We start from the raw sequence: 27,326 nt of genomic DNA on the forward strand, positions 1-27,326 counted from the left end.
TAAACATGGGTGCTCGTTTTGCTACTGTGTCTCCCTCAACCATTCCTCAAACGACTGCTTTCAATACGCCTGCTTGGAGCAGGACTTAAACGGACATCATCCGATAGCTGGAAGTGATTTAGACCCAAAAGAACCAGAATTCTGGCAAATAAGCCAAGAGACCACGCTGTCTGCAATTTAATTTGGGAAGATTTCAAATTACCGTATATTTCGCTCTATAAGACGCACCAGACCACAAGACGCACCTAGTTTTTGGAGGAGGAAAACAAGAAAAAAAAATATTCTGAATCTCAGAAGCCAGAACAGCAAGAGGGATTGCTGTGCAGTGAAAGCAGCAATCCCTCTTGCTGTTCTGGCTTCTGGGATAGCTGCGCAGCCTACATTCGCTCCATAAGATGCACACACATTTCCCCTTACTTTTTAGGAGGGAAAAAGTGAGTCTTCTAGAGCAAAAAATACGGTAATTAAAAATCTTCCCAAAATAAATTGCAGACAGCATGGTCTCTTGGCTTATTTGTGCATGTTACGAACTGGCTTGCTGGGGGTGGGGAGCTGCAAAAGCCCTCTCCTTCTTCTGGCTTTTGATCTTTGGACCAAGCGGGTCTTCAGAGAGAGGACTGCTCCCTGTTGGTCGTTTGACCACCCGAAAAAGAGTGTCAAGAGCTGGAAAGGAACAAGGTGAGGAGAAGGGGCCTTTCCTCCTGCTTGCACAGCTGACGAAATATTGCCACCCCCCTCCTAATGGTTCACAAGGACCTGGGAGCTCCCAGCCAGCCCCCTCCCGCCCCCGTCCAGGACATTGGGTGCAAGAGATATCTGGGGAGAGACTTCACCCACTACTGCCTTCCTCCCAGCCCACCAGAGTCCGGGAAGGAAAGGAGGAGACTCAGAGAGACTGGACTGTTACTCTCTTTTGTTACTCTCATTCTCCCTGCCCTCCTTTGCAAGAAGAGAACGCAACACGGTAAGAGCGATGCCTGTTTTGCAGGACCATTTCATTGCAATATTTGGCAAAGCGTCCAGCGCTTCCCAAAATGTGATGGCCTCTGTATAACTGTCACAGCGATCCTGTAAAGTAGGCCTCGTTTATAATTCCCCCGTTTTGCAGCTTGTGGGAAGGCACAGAGAGGGGGGGGTTCAGCGGGGTGGACGGCAGCATGCCATATACATTTTAATGTATTTTTAATCTTTGTTGGAAGCTGCCCAGAGTGGCTGGGGAGACCCAGCCAGATGAGCAGGGTACAAATAATAAATTTATTATTATTATTATTATTATTATTATTATTATTATTATTAGGCCACCAGGCGAATCCCCAGTTTAGCAACTGCATCCTAAACGGCAGGCTCTGGGGGCTTCTTTCTCACACACCCCCTATTTTGCTGGGGAAAAAATTATGCGAGGGACGTGTTAATCTGTCCATTTTGGGTTTCTCCTTTTCCCAATCTTAAATTCCACGCTGCACGTTTCCAAATCGGTTTGAGGATTTTACTTTAAGGCCTCCCGACAGTTCGCCAGCATTTTCGTGCAAAGTTCTCCCGATACACACCTTTTCGTATGCAGTTGTATGCCTAATAAACACAATTTTTGCAAAGCGATTTCCCTTAATGCAATGCGTTCCTGCGTGTTATTTGCCCGGACAAATGAATTTCCGTGCACAATTCAGGTCCTGGTATATGTAATTTTGTACATGAGACTTGGCTGAGGAGCTACGTTGAAAATTTCAGAGAAGGGTGAATTGTGATGGTTGGTTTGGCTTTGGTTTGTGATTTTTTTCCAGAAAGGTTGAATTGGGCAGGTCCACCTTTAATGCAAACTGATTTTAATTTTGCCCCCATTGTTACTGGATCCAGAGACTGGAAATGACCACATTTCCCCTGTATATGAAACATCTTGTTCCATAGACAGCCAGGGCCTGGGTTCAAATCTCCAATCAGCCACGAAACTCCCTCTCTGCCTCACCTACCTCTACATGGCTGTTGTGGGGGGAGAACCAGGAATGCCACTTTTAATTCCTTGGAGAAAAAGTTGGGATATACAGTCATACCTCGGGTTACAGCCGCTTCAGGTCGTGTTTTTTAGGGTTACGGACCACCGAAACCCGGAAGTACCGGAATGGGTTACTTTTGAGTTTCGGCGGTCGCACATGCACAGAAGCGCTAAATCGCGCTTTGCAGATGCGCAGAAGCACTGAATCACAACCCGTGTGTGCGCAGATGCGGGTTGCAAACGCCGCAGGCTGTGAACGTGCATCCCTCACGGATCACGTTCGCAACCCGAGCATCCACTGTAAATTTCATCCACAGCCTGCTGTATCCATGCAACACAAGCATTTTTCAGACCAGCCACCAGCATCGCTCAGCAGAGAGCTCCAAAATGAGGAACAGATTGTAAGAAAAGTACGTACTAGGGTGTGTTAGAATTTAGGCATTTTGTTTTCAGCAAAAACCCACTAGACCGGGGTCAGCAACCTTTTCCAGCTGTGGGCTGGTCCACTGTCCCTCAGACCTTGTGGGGGGGGCCGGACTATATTTTTTGGGGGGAAATGAACGAATTTCTATGCCCCACAAATAACCCAGAGATGCATTTTAAATAAAAGGACACATTCTACTCATCACGATTTAAATCACTAGTCAGTAAGACTTGATTTAAATCTTTTTTTTTTTATTAGGAGCTGCTGTACAGTATTTTTATACAACCCACTGCATAATATCTTGCTCAGGAATACCAACAGTATGTTAGGTGCCACGTTGTAATTGATTATAGCATGTTAGATTTCATATTGTACACAAGTCCGGATCATCCTTATTGCAAAAAAACCCCTCCAATTTTGGGAACTGGGTGCATGGTTGGAGCACAACTGTTGCTTGAATTGCACTACCTGAATTCGCAGGTCTGTGACTGAATCCTGCCCCCAAACAGTGACTTTCTGGAAGTGCTCTTAAAGGTAAAGGTAAAGGGACCCCTGACCATTAGGTCCAGTCGTGGCCGACTCTGGGGTTGCGGCGCTCATCTCGCTTTATTGGCTGAGGAAGCCGGCGTCCAGCTTCCGGATCATGTGGCCAGCATGACTAAGCCGCTTCTGGCGAACCAGAGCAGCGCACGGAAATGCCGTTTACCTTCCCGCCGGAGCGGTACCTATTTCTCTACTTGCACTTTGACGTGCTTTTGAACTGCTAGGTTGGCAGGAGCAGGGACCGAGCAACGGGAGCTCACCCCGTCGCGGGGATTCGAACCGCCGACCTTCTGATCGGCAAGTCCTAGGCTCTGTGGTTTAACCCACAGCGCCACCCGCATCCCTTGGAAGCGCTCTTACTTCTGTGTAAAAGTGCGTAGGATTGGGAGGGGAGAGGTTATCATGGCTCCATCTCAGCAAAACCCTGAGGAATGTATCAGGTCGGTGGCAGATCTTTACTTGTAACACAATATGGAAGGAGAGGCGTTGTGTCTCTGCATAGCAGCACAAAGCCAGGCTTGGGCTGATTCTGAAACGGCTCTGCAATAGTCGCCACAGCTCTCAGAACACAGTCCAAGAACGCAGTCATCGAAGCACCTCCCGCAAATAAGTGGCAGTATCATCTTTGTTATCGTCACTGACTCTTTTTTAATGCTCAGGATAGGAGTTGGAATATTCAGGTCAGAGAAAAAGAAGGATTTGTTTTTTTCATTTATTCATTATTAATGTTACAATACATATATCAGGGACACGGGTGGCGCTGTGGGTTAAACCACAGAGCCTAGGACTTGCCGATCAGAAGGTCGGCGGTTCGAATCCCCGCGACGGGGTGAGCTCCCGTTGCTCAGTCCCTGCTCCTGCCAACCTAGCAGTTCGAAAGCACATCAAAGTGCAAGTAGATAAATAGGTACTGCTCCGGCAGGAAGGTAGACGGCGTTTCCGTGCGCTGCTCTGGTTCGCCAGAAGCGGCTTAGTCCTGCTGGCCACATGACCCGGAAGCTGTACGCCGGCTCCCTTGGCCAATAAAGCAAGATGAGCGCCGCAACCCCAGAGTCGGCCATGACTGGACCTAATGGTCAGGGGTCCCTTTACCTATATGAGAAAATGAATGGGGAGTTGCCACACCCGAACTCTGAAGGCTCCCTGCCTATCTCATTAATAAGGCCATCCCTCCTGCCGCTGTAAAGATGGGTGTTGCGAAAAGGCGTCTTGCAAAATGCTTCTTGCGAAGGATGCGGGGACTATGTGGCAATCCTGCCCCGTCCCAGGGAAGAGGCGGAGGTAGCAGGAATTCAGCTGTTAATGATCTTCGGGAAAATCAAGGCAGCATTCCAAAGTCACACACGCCTGTCTTTGCTCCCGTGTCTGCCTTTGTGAAGAAATCCACCAGAGGGGCCCATCTCCAAGGCCTCCTCAACCTTGTTCCAGTTATGATACCTCCAGCTATCTCTCGGCTCAGATCCCTTCCTTAGCACGATGTAGCTGATAAGAAGGAGCAGCCGTGCTTCCTTCCAGGAAGAATCATAGAAGCGCAGCAGGGACCTGAGGGTCATCTAGTCCAACCCCCTGCAATGCAGGGACCGCAGCTAAAGCATCCATGGCAGATATAATAATAATAATAATAATTATTATTATTATTATTATTATTATTATTATTATTATTATTATTCCACGGGTAGAGGGAAGACACAGGGCAAGAAATAAGAAGTGGATAAATGTTGGTACATAATGAAATGTGGAAATGTGAATTTACGAATATAATGTATATGTATCATTATGTAAAGATTTCATATATGTAAAGGTAAAGGGTAAAGGGACCCCTGACCATTAGGTCCAGTCGTGGCCGACTCTGGGGTTGCGACGCTCATCTCGCTTTACTGGCCGAGGGAGCCGGCGTACAGCTTCCGGGTCATGTGGCCAGCAGGACTAAGCCACTTATCTTAATGCTGCCAATGTTTTCAAGTGTACACAATTTCCCCTTGTATATTCAGTATACATCTTCTTTAAATGAATGTTCTTCTTGTTCTCTTATTCTGTAAGTTAGATCTGCAAGCTGCGCATATTCCATCAGTTTAAGTTGCTATTCTTCTTTGGTTGAGACTTCACTTGAGCTCCCCATTCATTGTCTTGTGGGCAGGAGAATTCTGTGATCCCACGATTCATCTCAGAATCAGGGTGGATAAAAAGCAATGGTTTTATTTATTATTTATTTTTTTAAATTAGTTTTTTTATTTAAATCGGATTTTTAAAATAAAATGCTTTCGGAGGAAAAATCTTTCTAAAGATAGTTTTCTATTTAGGTTACATTATAGCCCAAAGGCTATTCATCAGGAAGTAAGGATTTGTTGTAAGTTTTTCATGTGTGCTAAAACTCAGTCTGTTGTTTTTTGTTTTTTTTTAAATCGTTTAACCACATCAGTTAACAAACATGGATACATATGCTATAATGTTATTGTTTTAGTTGCATAAATTGTTATTAAGGAAATGATTATTTTTCTCCTTCCAATAAAATACAGTAGAAAAGTTGTCCAAATATAAACAATAATTTCATAATTTCCTGTCTTTGTATTTCTAATAGTATAACCAAATCAGCTATTTTTGATATAACTGTAAAAACTACTCTGAAAAATAATGATTCCAAAAATGAAACCTTCATCTGGTTGCAAATACCAAGATTATACAGTGGAATCTCTTTTTTTTAATAAAATATTTATTGAAGTTTTCAAAAAGTTTAAAGAAAAACAAAAAACAAAAAAAGAACAAAACACAGACATATAACTTTCAATCACATATTTCCTTGACTTCCCCACATCTCCCCTTCTTGTATTCCAATTCAGTTTTTAATTCAACAAGTTCCTATCCCCAAATTTTACCTTATTATATTTAAATCCTTTTGCTTAACCAATTTTAACATAAACCTCAATCTTTATACATCAAAACTTATTCTTAATACCTTTTTCTAAAGTCAACCCCAATTCCATTTCACGGATTCCCCATTTTAATCTAAATAGCAAAACAAAATATTTACAAGAAAAAACCAAATATATTTGTACCACCTTTGGATACCCAAAACCCCACTCCCCGCCTTTCCCGGTTTCAATCTCCAACCGATGTCCTTCAATCCATCTAGTGTCAGCCTGGTGACCTCACGTCCGAGGCCCTTAAATCTCTCTCCTTTCCTCTCTGCCGGTTTTTTTGATAGTCCTTTATGATAAACACCAAATCTCGGAGAAGCTCTGTCCCAATAAGGTCCATGTTTCTTCCTGCCAGGCCTCCATATTTAGAATTGTAATCCAAGTCTTGTTTTTTACTTCTTTTAAGTCCAAGTGTCCCAAAAACTCCTGCTTCCACTTTAATCAGGTTTGTCTTTTCCTTTATATCCATCTTTGCAGGCCTTTGGCTCTCTTTAATCCTCTGCTGCATTATAGCTCCTCCTTCCTTTCCCTCTAAATTGTCATGTGTATCTTCTCCCACTTTTTCAAGTTTCTCAAATTTCTTTTCTTGTTCAGCTGCAAGAGTTTTTAGCTCAGATGCAAAGTCTTTTTGTTCTGGCACAAAGGCTTGAGTCAGGTCCCTTCCAATTTCCGCAAGTTTGTTTGCTTTTTCATTCAATGTTGTAGCATTTCTAGCCAAAATATACAGTGGAATCTCAGGTTGCGAACGTGATCCGTACGGGAGGCACATTTGCAACCCGCAGTGCCGTGATTCAGCGCTTCTGCGAATGCGCAAAGTGTGATTTAGTGCTTCTGCGCATGCGCCGAAACCCGGAAGTAACCCGTTCCGGTACTTCCGGGTTCGGCACGTCCGTAACCCGAAAACACACAACCCGCAGCAATCGCAACCCGAGGTATGACTGTACCAGCAAGAATGAGTCTTTCTGTACAAAAATGATTGAAGTCACATCTTACTGCCTAGTGATTTAAATCAAGTCTTCCTGATTAGTGACTGAAATCGTGATCAAAATTGATTTGATTTAAATCAAACCCACCCTGGTCAGAATCAAACACACTGTTAAGTTGTGGGTGAACATATCAGACGACACAGCGATTCTTCAAACAGCTCTTGTTTATTCACAGGCCAGAACAGAACTGAACTGAAGGGTTCAGCCAGCCTGCTTATATAGAGCTCCACTACAACGCAACAGTAACAATTTTCTGTAAGTATCCAATCACTGAACGTCACTTTCAATCCCTTATTTGCATATGTGGACCTGATTGAAAACTATCTACAGTATCCCCCTGCTGGCCCAGGGTGAGAACTTCAGTACATAACACACCCACCCACCCAAATACTGCTCTGACTTGCGTTTTCCACACTGCAAAATGCTCCCCTCTTTCCAACTCTGTCTTTGACTCCCTGCAGCTCTGCGGTCAAAGGAATAGAGGATGGGCAAAGCGGAAGATGTGGTCCTCACCTCCCAGGTGCCCAGCGAGAGCATCCCTTTACTGGGCCACGCCCTGCCCAGCCCCACCTACCTGAGCCAGGAAGAGGTGGTGCAGCAGGCGGGGTCTGCCCCCTGGCCGGGCGTCCGCAAGGCCCTGCTCTGCCTCCTGGGGGCGCTGTTCGCCTGCCTGCTCGCCCTGGCCGTCCTCCTCTTGGTCACGATGCCACGGCCGCGGCCACCCTTGGTCTGGTGGCAGAAAGCGTCCTTCTACCACCTGCCCCTGGCCTCCTTCCCGGATTCTGACAGCGATGGGCAAGGGGACCTGGAAGGTAAGGAGGTCAGACGGTTGTGGTTTCTATTTTTTAAAATTGCGTTTTCAAAAACAGGAACGGAGAACATATTTAACCCCCTCTCCTCCCCCTGTCCCACTTAAAACTTTGTACCAAATGTGTACATATACCATATGACATCCCTTCCGCCCTATTCCTGGTTCCTTTCCTTTTCTGCTACTCCGCGTAATCCACATCTTTTTAATTATCCAATTTGTTACCTTTTAAATACTTTCTTTCAGCTCTGCTGGATTTACTGGAGACCTGCTAAGCTACGTATTTGTCTAGATTGGTTCTTAAAATAGTCAATTGCCCATTCCGCCTTATATTCCTTATCTTCGTTTTCTCTTACCCTGTTCGTCAGACCAGCCAGTTCAGCATATTCGAACATTTTGCACTGCCAATTCTTCCTTAGTGGGTACTAGACTTGTTCTCCGTCTTTGTGCCAATACTATATGCGGAGGTGGCATATAGTAATAAACTCTCTTGCTTTTTTGGGACAGAAAAAGGAAAACCTCAGGTGTTCTGGGGAAAGTTTTTTTTAAATATATTTTTTTAAATCCATTCTATATGGTTTCCCAATACAGTATTCCTTAATTACTTTACAGGACCACTGCATGTGGAAAAGGGATCCCTCAATTTTATTACACTTCCAAAATAGACCTTTTCCTTTTTTTAAAGACATTTTTGCCAATCTAAAAGGTGAAGGTAAAGGGACCCCTGACCATTAGGTCCAGTTGTGACCGACTCTGGGGTTGCGGCGCTCATCTCGCTTTACTGGCCGAGGGAGCTGGCGTACAGCTTCTGGGTCATGTGGCCAGCATGACTAAGCCGCTTCTGGTGAACCAGAGCAGCGCACGGAAACGCCGTTTACCTTCCCGCCGGAGCGGTACCTATTTATCTACTTGCACTTTGACATGCTTTCGAACTGCTAGGTTGGCAGGAGCAGGGACCGAGCAACGGGAGCTCACCCCGTCACGGGGATTCGAACCGCCGACCTTCTGATCAGCAAGCCCTAGGCTCTGTGGTTTAACCCACAGCACCACCCATGTCCCAATCTGGTGGGTGTTAAATACCATCTGTGGGCCATTTTCATAGAGTTTTATTTTATTGCACGACATGCCGTGAAATTCATATTTATTTCCCACAACTTTCCCCATAATTCGTAACCAATATAGTGACCCACATCTTGTGCTCACTTAATCATGCTCGATTAAAATTGGGGCAAGAGGGGTGTTAGTCATGGGGTGGAGTCTAAGCAGTGACCCTGCCTCTCCCCGCTTCTTCTCCCTCAAGGTGTGAGACGTCAGCTCGACCGGCTCCTAGCCTTCTCCATCCAGGCCTTGGTCCTGGGCCCCATCCTCGAGAGCGACCTTGCCAATCTGAGCAGGATCCTACCTGCCCATGGATCTCAGGAACAGCTGGAAGCCCTGGTGGATGTTGGGAAGAAGGAAGGTATGAAGGGGTGGTTACAGCTCAGTGGCAGAGGTAAAGACCTAGATCAGGGGTCAGCAACCTTTTTCAGCCGTACGCTGAAGGGGTCAGCCGTCCTTCAGACCATGTGGTGGGCTGGACTATATTTTGGAAAAAAAATAATGAACGAATTCCTATGCCCCACAAATAACCCAGAGATGCATTTTAAGTAAAAGGACACATTCTACTCATGTAAAAACACACAGATTCCTGGACCGTCCGCAAGCTGGATTGAGAAGGCCTTAGGTTGCCTACCCTATCCTAGATTCACAACGTTGGTGCTGACCTTTGAAGCCCTAAACGGCCTCAGCCCAGTATACCTGAAGGAGCGTCTCCATCTCCATCGTCCAGCCCGGACACTGAGGTCCAGCTCCGACAGCCTTCTGGCGGTTCCATCCCTGCGAGAAGTGAGTTCACAGGGAACCAGGCAGAGGGCCTTCTCAGTGGTGGCACCCGCCCTGTGGAACACCCTCCTATCAGATATCAAAGAAACAAACAACTATCTTACTTTTAAAAGACATCTGAGGGCAGCCCTGTTTAGGGACTTTTTAATGTTTAATGCTGTATTGTGTTTTTAATATTCAGTTGGGAGCCGCCCATAGTGGCTGGGGAAACCCAGCCAGATGAGTGGGGTATAAATAATAAATTATTATTATTATTATTATTATTATTATTATTATTATTATTATTATTATTATTGAATTGTTGTTAGAAGGGACCCCCGGGGTCATCCAGCCCAACCCCCTGCCATGCAGACATCACAGCTAGAGGAGGTGTCCATCTGACTTCTGCTTAAAAACCTCCACCGAAGGAGAGTCTTGCCTGAGACCCTGCAGGGCTGCTGCCAGTCAGAACAGGCCATGCTGGTGGACCAAGGGGCCCTGATGCCACAGAAAGCAGCTGAGCTTCCGGTGCCCACAGACAGGGCCTGTTTCAAGGCAGGAAATGGCAGGTTGCAGTTCTTCAAGTACAATCTTGCCCCACACCTGATGAGGTTGTTGTACTGCAACTTCTAGGTTGCATCAACAGAAGTCCTAGTGTCCAGATCAAGGGGGATAATAGCCCTGCTCTCTTCTGCCTTGGTCAGGCCACACTTGGGGTCCTGTGTCCAGTTCTGGGCGCCACAATTTAAGAAGGATGTTTAAGAAGGATGTTGACAAGGGTTTCCCCAGCCACTCTGGGCGGCTTCCACAAAGACCAAAAATACACTAAGATGTCACACATTAAAAACTTCCCTGAACAGGGCTGCCTTCAGATGTCTTCTGAATGTCAGGTAGTTATTTATCTCTTTGACATCTGGTGGGAGGGTTTCCACAGGCCGGGCACCACCACCAAGAAGGCCCTCTGCCTGGTTCCCTGTAACTTGGCTTCTCTCAGTGAGGGAACCACCAGAAGACCCTTGGAGCTGGACCTCAGTGTCCGGGCAGAACGATGGGGGTGGAGACGCTCCTTCAGGTATACCTGGCCGAGGCCGTTTAGGGCTTTAAAGGTCAGCGCCAACACTTTGAATTGTGCTCAGAAACGTACTGGGAGCCAATGTAGGTCTTTCTTTTTTTTTTTTATTAAATATTTATTGGCATTTTCAAAAAACACACAACAAACAAAAACAGAAAAAATAAACAAAACAAAAAAAACACAAAAATACATAATATTCAAAACTAAACAAAAAAAAATAGAAAAAACACATAAAGTTTCTGATACTTATTATTCTTAACCTTATTTCTCAGACCTCCTCACACCTCCCCTTCTTGTATTCCCATTTAAATTGTCAGTTCAGCAAGTCCTTAACTTATTTCTTTACCTTAGCTTAAACATTTATTCTAACATACTATTGTTTTACTTTACTTCTTTTTTCCATTTCCTCAATTTATTTTTAACAGCCTTATTTTCAATTAATTTAAAAAGAAAAAAACAATTTTACCTTATTAAAATTACACATCAATACTTATACCTCATTAATTATTCTTAGACCTTTTTCCTAAAGTCGACCAAAATTTCCCTTCCACGATTTACCCAATTTCCTTACCACTAACAAAATATAAAAAGCAAATTATCCTTATGTACCCTTTGGATTCCCAACCTCCACCCACCCTTTTCCCGGTTCCAGTCCCCAACCAATATCCATCAGTCTTTATGTTATTTATTTAGCCTGGAGATCTCACGTCCGAGGCCCTTATATATCTCTCAGTTCCTTTCTGCCGGTCTCTTTGATAGTCCTTGATATTAAGCCCCAAGTCTCGGAGGGGCTCCGGCCCAACAGAATCCATGTTACTTCCAGCCAGTCCTCCATACTTAAAAGCAAAGCCTATGGGGTGCTCCAACTCTTGTTTCAAATTTCTTTCAGATCCAGATGTCCCCAAAGCTCCAGCTTTCACCTTCAACAAATTTGTAATCCTCAGGTCTTCAGATCTCCTCCAAAGGGGATCTCTCCATTTTCCAAATTCCCATTCAGACCAGGCTTTCCACATCCAATTTTTATTGTCCTTTTTTATCATCATGTCAGGCCTCATATTGTAACTCTCCTTTAACTCCTGCAAGTCTCCTGCTCCTCCTTCATTTTCTTCAAAAACCACATATTGCTCCATCGTATCTACACTTTCAGTTTCATTTATTTGTTCAGTTGAATAGGCTTCCTGTTTCAAGTCCTTATCAGGCTCAAAACTGTTGTTTACTGTCCAGTGTAGTAGTGATACCTCTGTAGACAAAGCATTGTATTCATCTTGCAAGTTTCCCAAGAGAACGAGTGCTCTGTCCAATTCTGCTTGAATTTTACATACTCCAGCCATTTTTGTGATGTAGTGTCCCTATTACCCCTCTAGGGGGATTTTAGTTCCTTAGTATTCCTTTCAGCTCAAAACCAAAAGTCCAGTTATTTTGTATCAGCCCTCCTTGTTTTCAACAAATTATACCAAATAAACCAGCAAAAACAGCAGAAACAATGTTCTCTTTTTCCAGCTGACAACTAGCTGACTAGCAGCTCACTTGACAGCTGTCAAAATCTTCAATGCAACAGGCTTTCTCATAGGACGTTCCCGGGTCTCGGGGGGGGGGGTGAAATTTCAGCTCCCAAAATTCTTTTTATCCTCCAGTAAATCTTCTTATAGTGTCAAAACCGTGAAGTCAGGATCTTTCATTAAAAAACAAGAAACAGATTCTCTCGACCTTAGCTGCCCAGTCCTTTGCTTTAAATTGTTTACAAAGAGGGGGGGGGTGGACTTCCTTTTTAGCCCCTTCCTGCTCGTTCCAAATCCAAAATTAAAAATTTTTAAGGTTCCAATCTCCGTATTACTCACGGGTTTATATTTTAGAGTCCAATCGGTCTTGGAAGAAGTTGGCGCTCTCTGTCAATGGCTTGCGGCTTCACTCCGTAGGCGAGGGAGTACTCTCAGCACCACGCCTCACCCTGCCTCCGTTCCGAAGCCTTTAAAAAGGCTCCGTCGCGGATTGGGGGGGCGCAAATGGTGCCCACCGAGTCTCTGTGTTCACAGGCATCCGCGCCTGTGATTTTAAGGGTCTCCGCTTCGCCGCAGCGGCCAGACCCAGACGCTACGGAGCCGATTCCCTCCGGAGCTCGGAGGGAATCCGCCATTAAACAATGGCGCCAACCCGGAAGTCCTCCAATGTAGGTCTTTCAAGACCGGTGTTACATGGTCTCGGTGGCCGCTCCCAGTCCCGAGTCTAGCTGCCGCATTCTGGATTAGTTGCAGTTTCTGGGTCACCTCCAAAGGTAGCCCCACGTAGAGCTCATTGCAGTAGTCCAAGCAGGAAATAACCAGAGCATGCACCACTCTGGCGAGACAGTCCGCGGGCAGGAAGGGTCTCATCCTGTGTACCAGATGGAGCTGGTAGACAGCTGCCCTGGACACAGATTTGACCTGTGCCTCCATGGATGGCTGTGAGTCCAAAATGACTCCCAGGCTGCGCACCTGGTCCTTCAGGGGCACAGTTACCCCATTCAGGACCAGGGAGTCCTCCACACCTGCCCGCCCCCTGTCCCCCAAAAACAGTACTTCTGTCTTGTCAGGGTTCAACCTGAATCTGTTAGCTGCCATCCATCCTCCAACCACCTCCAGACACTCATAGAATCATAGAATCATAGAATCATAGGGTTGGAAGAGACCACAAGGGCCATCGAGTCCAACCCCCTGCCAAGCAGGAAACACCATCAGAGCACTCCTGACATATGGTTGCCAAGCCTCTGCTTAAAGACCTCCAAAGAAGGAGACTCCACCACACTCCTTGGCAGCAAATTCCACTGTCGAACAGCTCTTACTGTCAGGAAGTTCTTCCTAATGTTTAGGTGGAATCTTCTTTCTTGTAGTTTGGATCCATTGCTCCGTGTCCGCTTCTCTGGAGCAGCAGAAAACAACCTTTCTCCCTCCTCTATGTGACATCCTTTTATATATTTGAACATGGCTATCATATCACCCCTTAACCTCCTCTTCTCCAGGCTAAACATGCCCAGCTCCCTTAGCCGTTCCTCATAAGGCATCGTTTCCAGGCCTTTGACCATTTTGGTTGCCCTCCTCTCACACAGGACCTTCACTGCCTTCACTGGTTCTGATTTGAAAGAGAGGTAGAGCTGGGTCTTGAAACTTCAGAGGAAGAGTTGAGGGCGTTGGGAATGTTTAGACAGGAGGGGAAAAGATGGAAAGGAGATATTTTAGCCACCTTCAAATATCTGAAGGGTTGCAACATGGAAGATGGAGCAAGCTTCTTTTCTGCTCCTCCAGAGAAGACTTGAAGCAACAGATTCAAACAACAAGAAAGCAGATTCCAATGAAACATTAGTAAGAACTTTTCTTAGGGTAAAAGTAGTTCAACATAGGCCACAACTTCACCGGAGATTTGCAAGCAGCGGTTGGGTGGCCATGATTCTAATATTTTTGCCTTTTCCCATTCCAACGCCCCTCTCCTCCAACCACCCAGGACTTCGAATTTTGCTTGAACTCCCAGTCTGGGAAGAGGAGCTGGACCCCCCTGCAAAGCACAACTGGACACACCAGCACCTCAAGGTATGTGGTTGTCGTTCCTCCTCAAAGTCTGGCCATGTTTGCCCCGTATTCAGCTGCCAGGGCAGGAGACTGCTGATGTCAGTTTGCTTAAATTCTGAAATAAACTTCAAGCCTGGTTGGAATTCACAGACTTTGGCCCAGAAACCTTCCTTCTGATCCCAGATGTGCAGAGGTTGGCTGGGGGTGGTGGTGCATAAGAAACTAAAAATTGCAGGATCAGGCTAGTGACCTATCTGGTCCAGAACCCTGTTCTCATAGTAGCCAACCAGATGCACATTATGGGAAACCTGCAGGCAGGACCTGAGTGCAAGATCTGGTCTGCCCCACAGAGGACCTTAAGGTCCAAGAAGTTTAAAGGTCCCAGGCCCTAAGGAAGTTAGATTATCCTCCACCTGGGCCAGGGCCTTCTCAGTGATGGCTCCGACCTGGTGGAATGCTCTGTCCCATGAGACCAGGGCCGTGCAGGATTTAACTTCCTTCTGCAGGGCCGGTAAGACAGAGCTATTCCGCCTGGCCTTTAATTGAACTTAGCTTGATCTTTTATTCCCCTTCCTTCCTTCCTTTCTTCCTTCCTTCTCCCCTTTTTATGAAGATTCCCCGCTCTGGGATCCCACAGCTAATTCTCCCCTGGTCTCCTCACCGGCCCAAATAGGACTAACTTAGCCAGCTAGCCCTGGTGATCATCTAATGTTTATTGGATGGATTTCCCCTCCTAAACTGATTTTTTTAATTCTGAATTTATTATTCACGTTTTATACTGTATTTTATGCTGTTTTTTGATGCATCAATTATGTGTTTTAAATTTGTTGTTAGCTCCCCTGAGCCCGGTTTTCTGAACCAGGAAGGGCGGGGTATAAATAAAAATTTATTATTATTATTTATAAGAGCCCTCTCCTCTCTTGCGGTTTCCAGATTCAGAAGCATTGCTGCCTCCAGCCATGAAGGCAGATTATAGCTGTCCTGTCTAGTAGCCATCGACAGCCCTCTCCTCCTCCATGACTTTGCCAAATCCTCTTTTAAAGCCATCTAGGTTGATGGCCATCATTGCCTCCTGTAGCAGGGAGTTCCACAGATTAACTACACTTGCTTTTTTCCTCTAAGATAAAAACTCCCAAATGATGCAACCTTTCCCTGCCTCCATCATTTTGGTGAACCTTTTCCAGCTATACAATGTCCGTTTTGAGGCAAGGTTCATCCAGTGCCGGATTTACGTAGAAGCTAAACAAGCTATAGCTTAGGGCCCCACTCTCTTGGGGGCCCCCAAAAAAAATTAAAGGGAAAAAACTGGATGTGCATTTCCAAAATATAAGATAAAAAGCAAATAAAATAAAACCTACATACAGCAACAGTGTTTTGTGTTGTGTAGGCTCCTGTGATGTAAGTCATGGGCCCCGCCTGCTAGCCTGCTCCCTAAAATATCACTGCTTTGCTCATTTCTATATACAGTGGTACCTGGTTCTCAAACTTAATCCATTCCAGAAGTCCGTTCCAAAACCAGAGTGTTCCAAAACCAAGGCGCGCTTTCCCATAGAAAGTAATGCAAAATGGATTCATCCATTCCAGACTTTTAAAAACAACCTGTAAAGCAGCAATTTAACATGAATTTTCCTATCTTGATTGTATTTCAGTTCAACAATTACTTGGATAAAATACATAACAGTGGTACCTTGGGTTACATACGCTTCAGGTTACATACGCTTCAGGTTACAGACTCCGCTAACCCAGAAATATTACCTCGGGTTAAGAACTTTGCTTCAGGATGTGAACAGAAATTGTGCAGCGACAGCAGGAGGCCCCATTAGCTAAAGTGGTGCTTCAGGTTAAGAACAGTTTCAGGTTAAGAATGGACCTCCGGAATGAATTAAGTACTTAACCCGAGGTACCACTGTATTTTGTTATGTGCAAAAGGCTTTAGATATATATTAGGTCCATACATTACCATATAGCATATCTTTTAACACACAAAAAACAGAGACAATTTGTTGTTGACAAAGGACAGCTGGACATATAAAGGGCCCCATTACTTTCAGCAGCTTAGGACCTCATCAGACCTAAATCCGGCCCTGGGTTCATCCTGTACGTGCACAGAGACACCTTGTGCCCAAGCCAGGGGCCACACTTGGCTCGAATCCGGCCCTTGCTCTCAAGACGCAATATTCCAAGTTGACATGCTCTTGGGCTGAGCCATGATGGGTCCTGGCACGTTCAGTTCCATGCACCGCAAGTGGGCACACAACACGTTAACTGAGAAGTCAGTCCCTCTGTCTCCAAGTGGGTCTTATTCCCAGCTGAGTGAGCCTGGGATTTCTGCAGCCAAATTCAGCTCCCACCTCCTTTTGACCCTGCAGGGGGCATTCCAGTTCTGGCAGGCTCTGGGGGTCCACGGATTCCTGGTGGGCAAGGATCCTGCCTGGCGTCTGGAGGCGGTAAGAGCGGTGCCACCCAGTGGTGTTTTATTTACTTGTTTGAAATATTCATATACCACCCTTTCTTATCGAATCCCAGACTGACACTTAAAAAAAACAACTTAAATAAAGTACTTGGGGGAGTTTGTGGCTAAGCAACAGGGCACCTGTGTTGTGTGCAGAAGCTGCCAAGTTCAAACTCCGCTGGCAGCATCTCCAGGTAGGGCTAAAAACCCCTTGCCTAAAATCCTACAGAGATGCTGCCAGTCCGCGTAGACAATATCAAGCTTGTTGTTGTTGTTGTTGTTGTTTAGTCGTTTAGTCGTGTGCAACTCTTTGTGACCCCTGGACCAGAGCACACCAGGCACTCCTGTCTTCCCCTGCCTCCCGCAGTTTGGTCAAACTCATGTTTGTAGCTTCGAGAACACTGTCCCACCATCTCGTCCTCTGTCGCCCCCTTCTCCTTGTGCCCTCCATCTTTCCCAGCATCAGGGTCTTTTCTAGGGAGTCTTCTCTTCTCATGAGGTGGCCAAAGTACTGGAGCCTCAGCTTCAGGATCTGTCCTTCCAGTGAGCACTCAGGGCTGATATCCCTAAGAATGGAGAGGTTTGATCTTCTTGCAGTCCATGGGACTCTCAAGAGTCTCTTCCAGCACCAGAATTCAAAAGCATCCATTCTTTGGCGACTCTGGAGAGTCCCATGGACTGCAAGAAGATCAAACCTCTCCATTCTGAATGAAATCAGCCCTGCGTGCTCACTGGAAGGACAGATCCTGAAGCTGAGGCCCCAAGACTTTGGCCACCTCATGAGAAGAGAAGACTCCCTGGAAAAGACCCTGATGCTGGGAAAGATGGAGGGCACAAGGAAAAGGGGACAACAGAGGATGAGATGGTTGGACAGTGTTCTCAAAGCTACCAGCATGAGTTTGACCAAACTGCGGGAGGCAGGGGAAGACAGGAGTGCCTGGCCTGCTCTGGTCCAGGCAGTCACGAAGAGGCGGACACGACTAAACAACAACAACAGCAACTTCAGGGTTTATGTTGCACTGAGAGGACAGGGACCCCCAAAACCAGTTTTAAGGGAAATCCGCTTTACAGAGCAAGACACGAAAAAGAGAGGCGGCTTACAAACAAAGTTTTAATATAGAAGCATTTTAAACTCCAGGCTCTGTACATATGAGAACCTAACAAGGGCACCCTTTAACCCTCACCCCAGCTTCCTTGCATTTGGGGTGAGCTTAAGAACAGAATCCATTGGCCCATCTAGCCAACACGATGCCTCTATGGCAGGCACCCCCAAACTCGGCCCTCCAGCTATTTTGGGACTACGATTCCCATCGTCCCTGACCACTGGTCCTGTTAGCTAGGGATGATGGGAGTTGTAGTCCCAAAAGAGCAGGAGGGCCGAGTTTGGGGATGCCTGCTCTATGGGTAAAGAAAAGAAAAAAACTTCTAAAATGCCCCCTTTGCAATGCACATTTGTAGGTACACTGAGGAATCTAAGGTGTGTTGTTGATTGGAACTGCAGTCGGGTGCCTAAGCTTTCCCTCTTAGGATTGATGAACCCCAAATATGTGGGTGTGTGATACTGTCTTCTGTGGGGCTTGATTGCAGGTGCTGGATGCCTGGAGTGAGCTGGGCGCTCAGAGAAAGCCAGATCGGGGGCAGGAGAAGTAAGTTAGGGGTCAGTGGCCTATGGGGTTCTCTGATCTTTTCTTTTCCTTTCAATAATTCGTCTTTCTTGATTTAAAATATCATCTTACATATATGTTACAAATAGTTACAGCAAAATTAAACACGAAATTGTAAGAGAAAAAAAGATAAAATAAAAAAGCAAAAGAGAGTTAACAATAAGAAATGAACATTGGTGATAACATCCTGTCTTATCTAATAGAGTCTTCTGAAAGAAACTTCCAACCATTCTCGTCGTACTTTTTCTATTATCTTAATTTTGTCACACAGTTTGTTTTATAACTTTTCCTGTATATTTTTCTAGTATATTTATTCCATTTGTTTATTATATATAAGTAAGGGACGTGGGTGGCGCTGTGGGTTAAACCAGAGCCTAGGACTTGCCGATCAGAAGGTCGGCGGTTCGAATCCCCGGGATGGGGTGAGCTCCCGTTGCTCAGTCCCTGCTCCTGCCCACCTAGCAGTTCAAAAGCACGTCAAAGTGCAAGTAGATAAATAGGTACCGCTCCGGCGGGAAGGTAAACGGCGTTTCCGTACGCTGTTCTGGTTCGCCAGAAGCGGCTTAGTCATGCTGGCCACATGACCCAGAAGCTGTACGCCGGCTCCCTCGGCCAATAAAGCGAGATGAGCGCCGCAACCCCAGAGTCGGCCACGACTGGACCTAATGGTCAGGGGTCCCTTTACCTTTTCATCATTCAGTTCTGCTAGGATAATGTCATTATTACAGTATAATCTTATATACTCTTTGAATTGTCTCCATTCTCTGTATATTTTTTGATTTGGGGCTCCTCTAACTTTTCCGGTCAGCTTTGCTAATTGAAAGTACTCTTGCATGAGTGATTGCCAATCTTTTATTGTAGCTGTTGTCTCACTTTTCCAACTTCTGGCTATCAGTATTCTTGCAGCCGTAATTGAATACATAAGCAGTGGTCTTGTATTTTGCTTTATTTCTATGGGCAGTATTCCTAGAAGGAAAATCTCCGGCTTTTTTTAAAAAGTAAATTTAAATAATTTCTTAAATTCATTAATGGTCAGGGGTCCCTTTACCTTTAAGGAAAAGCAGGACATTCCGGGATCAAATCAGAAACCAGGACGGCTTCTGTAAATCCAGGACTTTTCCTGGAAAATAGGGGTGGGGTGGGGGTCTGCATTAATTGCTTCTACATTAGTTGCAGCTTTAGGTCCAGCACAGAGCTAGCAGGTCTCTGTGTCTCCAGCTTCCAGCCTCTTTCCACCCATTAGCCTGGAAGGCCCACTCACATAGTTGCAACCTAGCTCATTCTTTTGTGATGCTGATGGAGACACTGAGGTGGCCAGCCAAGATAATGACTTTACAAAAACTTGTGCGGCGAGCCCAGCAGCCTTCTCCAATAGATTCCAACCAGCACTGGGCACAGGACTCCAAGGACTGGAAGGTACTCAGGGCATCATCTAGACTGACCCCCAAATGCCCGACGTCATTCGTCCCAAATGCATTGCACATAGTTAGCCGGGAGATTCTGCGATGTCCATTTTTTATTTAGAATTCATTCGGATTGGTTTGTAGGGAGGTCAGATGACATCACGTTGCACTTTGCAATGCATGCATGTTCCAGTGGCGCCCGCCCTGTGGAACGCCCTCCCATCAGATGTGAAGGAAATAAGCAGCTATCTTATCTTTAAAAGACACCTGAAGGCAGCCCTGTTTAGGGAAGTTTTTAATATTTAATGCTGTATTGTTTTTAACACTCGATTGGGAGCCGCCCAAAGTGGCTGGGGAAACTCAGCCAGATGTGCGGGGTATAAATAAAAAATTATTATTATTATTATTATTATTATTAGGTGGGATTCAAATGCATACCAGCAATTCGGGTTGCACGGTTACAGCCAATCTGCTGCTCTTGCGCAACAAACCCACTTCCCCCTTTAAAAAGAAAAGCAGACTTTTCGCAATGAGGAAGCCATGGCGAAACGCACTGGGAAATGTTGTGTTATTGCTGGACATAACATCGTATAACCCCCTTGGTGCATGCACCATAAGCAGGTCATCTGGAAGCAACCCCTGCCGTGTCCCTTACTGCAAAAAAAAGTCTTGTGTCTGTGCTGGTCCCGGGGGGGGGGGGGTTACCGTGTGGTGTGGTCTGAGTCTGGTCCTAGGTCAGGGGTATGGAGGCTGTCCGTCAAGGGTGAAACGGGGTCCAAGGCAAGGAGCCGGGCGTGGTCAGGAACTCTGAAAGAGCAGGACAGGATGCCGGCAGGAACAGGCTACCAACAATGTTGCTCCCACAACTTGGGACTGGGGCTGGCTGGCTTTTATCTGCCCCGAGGCATAGGGCGGCCCCGATCCTCAGGTGACTCACCTCTCCTGGCCTGGAGGCGAGCCCTCCTCCTGCGGGAACTTAGTTCCCTCCGCCTCTCTGCCCTGAGCCTCTGCAGCTCAGGAGAGGCTGGAGGGTTACCGGACCCAGAGGCAACCTCAGTTTCCTCTGACGGGGCTGAGAGTGGAGCACCTGCAGGCAATGGGTCCTCCATCACCTCAGGAGCCAGAGCAGACTCAGCTGGTGCCTGCACCTGAGGATCTGGCACAGGTGAGGACCCTTCAGGCTCAGGCCCCAGCCCTGGCTCAGCTGGTTCTGGAGGCGGGGAATCCTGTGCAGGCTGGGATCCCTCAGGTTCAGCCTCCGAATCCGAATCCCAGGCCTTCACACCTACCTCCATACTGTCTACACTGACCGCCAGCATCTCTCCAGTGTTTCAGGCAAGGGTCCAGGCCTACCTGCAGATGCCGAGGATTGAACCCAGGACCGTTTGCGTGTGAAGCGTACATGCAGCAGCTGTGCGAGGGACTTTCTCTCAAAAAACACACACAACAGGATTCTAGTCCTCATCGCTTTGAATAAGGGGCTGATTTAAATAGGGGGTCAGTGGTGCCATCAGACCACAAGTCAGTGTTGCTCCGTTGGGGCTGGATCAGTGGTTCCCAAAGTGGGGGGGGGTAGGATCACCGAGGTGGGGTGCTAAGAGTCAAGGGGGCGGCAGGAGGTATGGGCGTACTTAAGGGTTGCGTAGGTTGGGGTGCGAGGGACGCGGGTGGCGCTGTGGGTTAAACCACAGAGCCTAGGACTTGCCGATCAGAAGGTTGGCAGTTCGAATCCCCGCAATGGGGATTCCTCAGGTTCAGCCTCTGAATCGGATTCCCAGGCCATCACAGTGTCGAAGCAGCAAGCATTTGAAATCTGCAATTCACCACACGCCCTGCAAAACAGTGACAGGGTTAATTTCACATGCATCTCTTTCAGGGTCCTGATCGTCCGGGACAAGAGCGAAAGGTGCAATATTTCTTGCCGGGTGCCTGACAGCGTCATCCTCTGCTGCCGTCTGCTGGGAGCCGAGAGGAACCTGACTGCCCAAGGACTGGCGCAACAGGTGGAAGGGGCTTTGGGGCACCCGCGGATGCCCTGGCCCGGCTGGATGGTGAGGAGGGACTTTGCTTGGACTGTGTGAAACTTCTCTGGTGCAAGCTGCTTTTTGAATTATTATTTTTTAAAAAATATTTGGTTTTTCAGATTTTTCACATATCCAACCTAAAAACAAAATTACAAGGAACCTCTTGGGCTTTCCTCCTTCCCTTTGTGGGTCCTATTGTTAATCATTTCCTCCTGCATCTTTTTATAATAATCAAAATATTTTATCTCCCCATTGTATCCAATGTTCACCATTAAACTACAAGCGATATTCCAATCTTACTAACGATTTTAACTGTTTACAACGGACTTGGAGATCAGTGATAAATTTTTCCCCATTCCTTATTAAAATGTTGGTCTTTCTGGTTTCTGATTCTTCCTTTCATTTCACCCATTTTGGCAAAGTCCACCAACTTGATCTGCCATTTTTTTCTGATCAGGACTTTATCTTCTTTCCATCTCTGGGCCAATAACATCTGCGCAGCCATGGTCACATACATAAATAGTATTTTCTGCTCCCTTGGGATTTCAGCACCTGGAATTCCTAAAAGCAAAGCTTCTGGTTTTTTTAGAAAAGGTTATTTTAAACATTTTTTTTCGACTCATTATATATCATTTCCCAAAATCCTTTTACTACCTTACATTTCCACCACATATGATAGAAGGTGCCTTCTTTCCCCTTATATTTCCAGCATACATTTGACTCGGTTTTATACATTTTTCCTAATTTACTAGGAGTTAAATACCAACGGTGCATCGTTTTCATATAATTTTCTTTCACCCTGTAATATGCTGTGAATTTTGAATCCTAATTCTGTAACCTTCTCCCAAGCTGTAAATTGTATTTTGCACAAGTTGCTTGTAATCTACAATTGTACAAGAGGATTTGTTATGCTGAGAAGGCACCCAAATAATCCCTTGTGCAAAAAAATAAACCAGTAAACGAGTCAAGGCCTTGGTTTGGGGTCCACATCCTTTTCTGTTCTCTGTTTCTCTCTCTCTTCCAGGTGCCATGGGGATCCCCACTGAAGGCTGGCTTGGGAGAGATGTTGGGAGTTCTCCAGCTCACCCTTCCAGGAGTCCCGCTATTGCAAGGTGGCGAAGGATCCCCTGTTCCAATGCAGAATGCGTCCACGGTGAGACACAGACCATTGTCTCACACTTGGCGAAGGGCTTTAGCTCAGTGCTAAAGCATGTCCGCTGGGTTGAATCCCCAGAATTTATTCATTTATTACATGTCTCAAACCTTCAGTGAGTTAGAATAGAATAGGATTTATTATTTATACCCCGCCCATCTGGCTGGGCTCCCCCAGCCACTCTGGGCGGCTTCCAACAAAATATTAAAATACAGTGGTCTTTTAAACATTAAGAGCTTCCCTAAACAGGGCTGCCTTCAGATGTCTTCTAAAAGTCTGGTAGTAGTTCTTCTCTTTGACATCTGCTGGGAGGGCGTTCCACAAGGCGGGAGCCACCACAGAGAAGGCCCTTTGCCTGGTTCCCTGTAACTTGGCTTCTCGCAGTGAGGGAACCGCCAGAAGGCCCTTGGCGCTAGACCTCAGTGTCCGGGCAGAACGATGGGGTGGAGACGCTCCTTCAGGTATACTGGAGTTGGGGACTTCCCCTGCTTGTGAAGACAGGCTCTGGCAGATGGACTAGCTGAAATCAAGAGGGGTGTCCAATGCAGAAAAAGGTGGGTTTTGCACAAGCTGTAATGGGTGGGCGGGTGTGGGGGACTCCCTGGTCCTGAATGGGGTAAATGAGCCCCTGAAGGACCAGGTGCCCAGCCCGGGAGTCATTTTGGACTCACAGCTGTCCATGGAGGCGCAGGTCCATTCTGTATCCAGGGCAGCTGTCTCCCAGCTCCATCTGGAACACAAGATGAGACCCTCCCTGCCCGCAGACTGTCTTGCCAGAGTGGTGCATGCTCTGGTTATCTCCCAATTGGACTACTGCAATGTGCTCTCCATGGGGCTACCTTTGCAGGTGACCTGGAAATTACAACTAAGCCAGAAGGCAGCAGCTAGACTGATGACTGGGAGCGGCGGCCGAGACCCCATAACACCGGTCCTGAAAGATCTTCATTGGCTCCCAGGACGTTTCCGAGCACAATTCAAAGTGTTGGTGCTGACCTTGAAAGCCCTAAACGGCCTCGGTCAAGTATACCTGAAGGAGCGTCTCCACCCTCATCGTTCTACCCAGACACTGAGGTCCAGCTCCGAGGGCCTTCTGGCGGTTCCCTCACTGTGAGAAGTGAGGTTACAGGGAACCAGGCACAGGGCCTTCTTAGTGGTGGCGCCCGCCCTGTGGAATGCCCTCCCATCAGATGTCAAGGAAATAAACAACTATATGACTTTTAGAAGACACCTGAAGGCAGCCCTGTTTTGGGAAGTTTTTAATGTCTGATGTTTTATTGTATTTTTCTCTCCCCGTCCAAGTGTGACACTCTAACCACTACACCATGCTGCCTCTCCATCTTCCTATAGGGCTGTAAGTGTGCCCTCTCTGAAACTCCAGAGATTTGCCCTCGCCACTTGGCCTGCTCCCCAACCTACGCAACCCTTAAGTACGCCCATACCTCCTGCTGCCCCCTTGACTCTTAGCACCCCACCTCGGTGATCCTACCCCCCCCCTTTGGTAGCCACTGATCCAGCCCAAACGGAGCAACACTGACTTGTGGTCTGATGGCACCACTGACCCCCTATTTAAATCAGCCCCTTATTCATAGCGATGAGGACTAGAATCCTGTTGTATGTGTTTTTCGACGGGACGTCCCTCATGCAGCTGCAGCGTATACGCTTCACACGCAAACGGTTCTGGGTTCGATCCCTGGCATCTGCAGGTAGGCCTGGACCCTGCCTGAAACGCTGGAGAGCTGCTGCCAGTGTAGACAGTATGGAGGTAGGTGTGATGGCCTGGGATTCAGACTCGGAGGCTGAACCTGAGGAATCCCAGCCTGCCCGGGATTCCCCGCCTCCAGAACCAGCTGAGCTGGGGTCCTCACCTGTGCTGGATCCTCAGGTGCAGGCACCAGCTGAGTCTGCTCTGGCTCCTGAGGTGATGGAGGACCCATTGCCTGCAGGTGCTCCACTCTCAGCCCCGGCAGAGGAAGCTGAGGTTGCCTCTGGGTCCGGGAACCCTCCAGCCTCTCCTGAGCTGCAGAGGCTCAGGGCAGAGAGGCGGAGGGAACTAACTTCCCGCAGGAGGAGGGCTCGCCTCCAGGCCAGGAGAGGCGAGTCACCTGTGGACCGGGGCCGCCCTGTGCCTCGGGGCAGATAAAAGCCAGCCAGCCCCAGTCCCAAGTTGCGGGAGCAACATTGTTGGTAGCCTGTTCCTGCCTTGCTCTTCTGCCAGAGTTTCTGACCTCACCCAACTCCCTGCCTTGGACCCTGCTTCAGCTTTGACGAACAGCCTCCATACCGCACCCTCGACCTGGACTCAGACCTTGCCGCACGGTTAACCGTCGGGACCAGCACACTAGGTGGGCCAGTGGTCTGAGGCTGTTTCTGTGCTCTCTCAATTAGGAAGGAAGCTCTGACCGGGCTCTGCTGGAGAATCTGCACCACACTCTCCTCACTCTGCACGCCACCTCGTTCGCTCTACACGGCGTCGATTACATCCCTCTGCCCCTTGCCGGCCACTCGGAGGACGTCTTCGCCTTTCTCCGGCCCGGATCCTGCTCCGCAATCCTGGTGGTCTTGAACCTGGGGCCGCGACCCCTCCAGCTCAGCCTGAACCAGCTCAACTTCCTGGTTCCTGCCAAGGTTCTCTTCAGCACCCACCCTGAGCCCCAGCCCGAGAGCAACGTGGACCGAGTGAGGCTGACGCCACACCAAGCTGTCCTCCTCCAAGTGCCCAGAGGACGCGGGCAGTGATTGGCTGCCACGGAATCCGGTCCACACAGCTGGCAGCCAATGGGACGCAGAAGGAACTCTTATTGGCCGCTCGGCCACCCTGCTATCGACCAATGGAAGAGAGGCTCCTATCCCATTGGATATTGTAACTGATGCATATACATACCGTATTTTTTTGCTCTATAAGACTCACTTTTTCCCTCCTAAAAAGTAAGGTGAAATGTGTGTGCATCTTATGGAGCGAATGCAGGCTGCGCAGCTATCCCAGAAGCCAGAACAGCAAGAGGGATTTCTGCTTTCTCTGCGCAGCGATCCCTCTTGCTGTTCTGGCTTCTGAGATTCAGAATATTTTTTTCTTGTTTTCCTCCTCCAAAAACTAGGTGCGTCTTGTGGTCTGGTGCGTCTTATAGAGTGAAAAATACGGTCCTTATAATGCAGATTGGTGAGACTCACCTGTGGGACCACTTTAATCAGCCATGGCTTCCCCAAAATTATTCTGGGAAGTGTAGGGTGCTGAGAGGTGTTAGGAGACACACACACACACACACACCCATTCCCCTCACAGAATGGTTTTAAGGATCAATCCCTCTTCCCAGGGAACTCTGGGAATTGTAGTTCTGCGCGGGGAATAGGGGTCTACTGGGGACTTTCAGCACTCTTAAACTACAGTTCCCAGAAATTTTTTTGTGGGGGAAGAAGCCATGGCTGTTTAAAGTGGCAACATAGCATGCTTTAAATGTACGGTACAACTGTGACCTGAGAATGATGGGATGCCACCCTCCTTTTGGCCACATCCGTGTGGGCTAAAAAAACCCTGCCATTGGGCATTAAAATGAAATAAAGGAAATCTCCCACATGTCTGCTTAGTTGGAGCCCTTGACTGTTGTAAAGAGTTATCCTAGACCTAGAGCTTTACATGTAGGGTGTAAACAGGGCCTAGCATAAGGGGTTACCACAGACCCCAAATAAATGTGTCATGCGGCGAGGTCAGGGATAGAGGTTTCCTCTTGTGTGTGTGTGTTTTTTGTTGTGTTTTTGTTCGTGACCCCCTAGACCAGAGCACGCCAGGCACTCCTGTCTTCCACTGCCTCCCGCAGTTTGGTCAAACTCATGCTGGTAGCTTCGAGAACACTGTCCAACCATCTCGTCCTCTGCCGTCCCCTTCTCCTTGTGCCCTCCATCTTTCCCAACATCAGGGTCTTTTCCAGGGAGTCTTCTCTTCTCCTGAGGTGGCCAAAGTCTTGGAGCCTCAGCTTCAGGATCTGTCCTTCCAGTGAGCACTCAGGGCTGATTTCCTTCAGAATGGATAGGTTTGATCTTCTTGCAGTCCATGGGACTCTCAAGAGTCTCCTCCAGCACCAGAATTCAAAAGCATCCATGCTTTGGTGATCAGCCTTTTTTTGTGGTCCAGCTCTCACTTCCATACATCACGACTGGGAAAACCATAGCTTTAACTATACGGACCTTTATCGGCAAGGTGATGTCTCTAGTTTTTAAGATGCTCTCTAGGTGTGTTTTTTACAACCATGCAAAAAACAAGAGGGATTATGGGATTCCAGGCAAATTCAGGCTCCAAATTTCACACACCCATAGATGCAGAGTGGAGAAAGGGGTTGGATCCGCAGCTGGCACACACAGAGGGGCAGAGCCAAGATAATTGTAGCCAACGCTCTCCAAGCGCCAACTCCCTTGGACGACAATGTCTTCCCTCCCACAAGACAAACAGGGGAGGGAGGCTAGCCGGAGTCTGTCTGCACAGGCCTTCATCTCTGCCCTGTTCA

The 27,326-nt window shown here is 47.3% G+C and overlaps 1 protein-coding gene across 1 annotated transcript; it reads left to right on the forward strand.

Annotated features, from left to right (window-relative positions):
* Positions 1-894: 894 nt before the first annotated feature.
* Positions 895-26,080, forward strand: LOC310768780 (amino acid transporter heavy chain SLC3A2-like). The gene is made up of 9 exons (XM_083627548.1): positions 895-964; positions 7,317-7,667; positions 8,964-9,122; positions 14,070-14,155; positions 16,504-16,581; positions 18,174-18,232; positions 21,530-21,704; positions 22,702-22,830; positions 25,216-26,080. Exons 2-9 carry the CDS (start codon positions 7,340-7,342, stop codon positions 25,564-25,566), a joined length of 1,365 nt encoding a protein of 454 aa, XP_083483674.1. The 5' UTR covers positions 895-964; positions 7,317-7,339; the 3' UTR covers positions 25,567-26,080.
* Positions 26,081-27,326: the final 1,246 nt, after the last annotated feature.

Source organism: Podarcis filfolensis, assembly GCF_964270895.1.
Source record: "Podarcis filfolensis genome assembly, chromosome: 8".
Taxonomy (NCBI): domain Eukaryota; kingdom Metazoa; phylum Chordata; class Lepidosauria; order Squamata; family Lacertidae; genus Podarcis; species Podarcis filfolensis.

Coding starts and splice junctions, on each gene's coding strand:
- LOC310768780 (XM_083627548.1), top strand. CDS start 7,340: ATGGGCAAAGCGGAAGATGTGGTCCTCACCTCCCAGGTGCCCAGCGAG. Junction 18,233..21,529: donor CCAGATCGGGGGCAGGAGAA/GTAAGTTAGGGG, acceptor CATCTCTTTCAG/GGTCCTGATCGTCCGGGACA. Junction 21,705..22,701: donor TGCCCTGGCCCGGCTGGATG/GTGAGGAGGGAC, acceptor TCTCTCTTCCAG/GTGCCATGGGGATCCCCACT.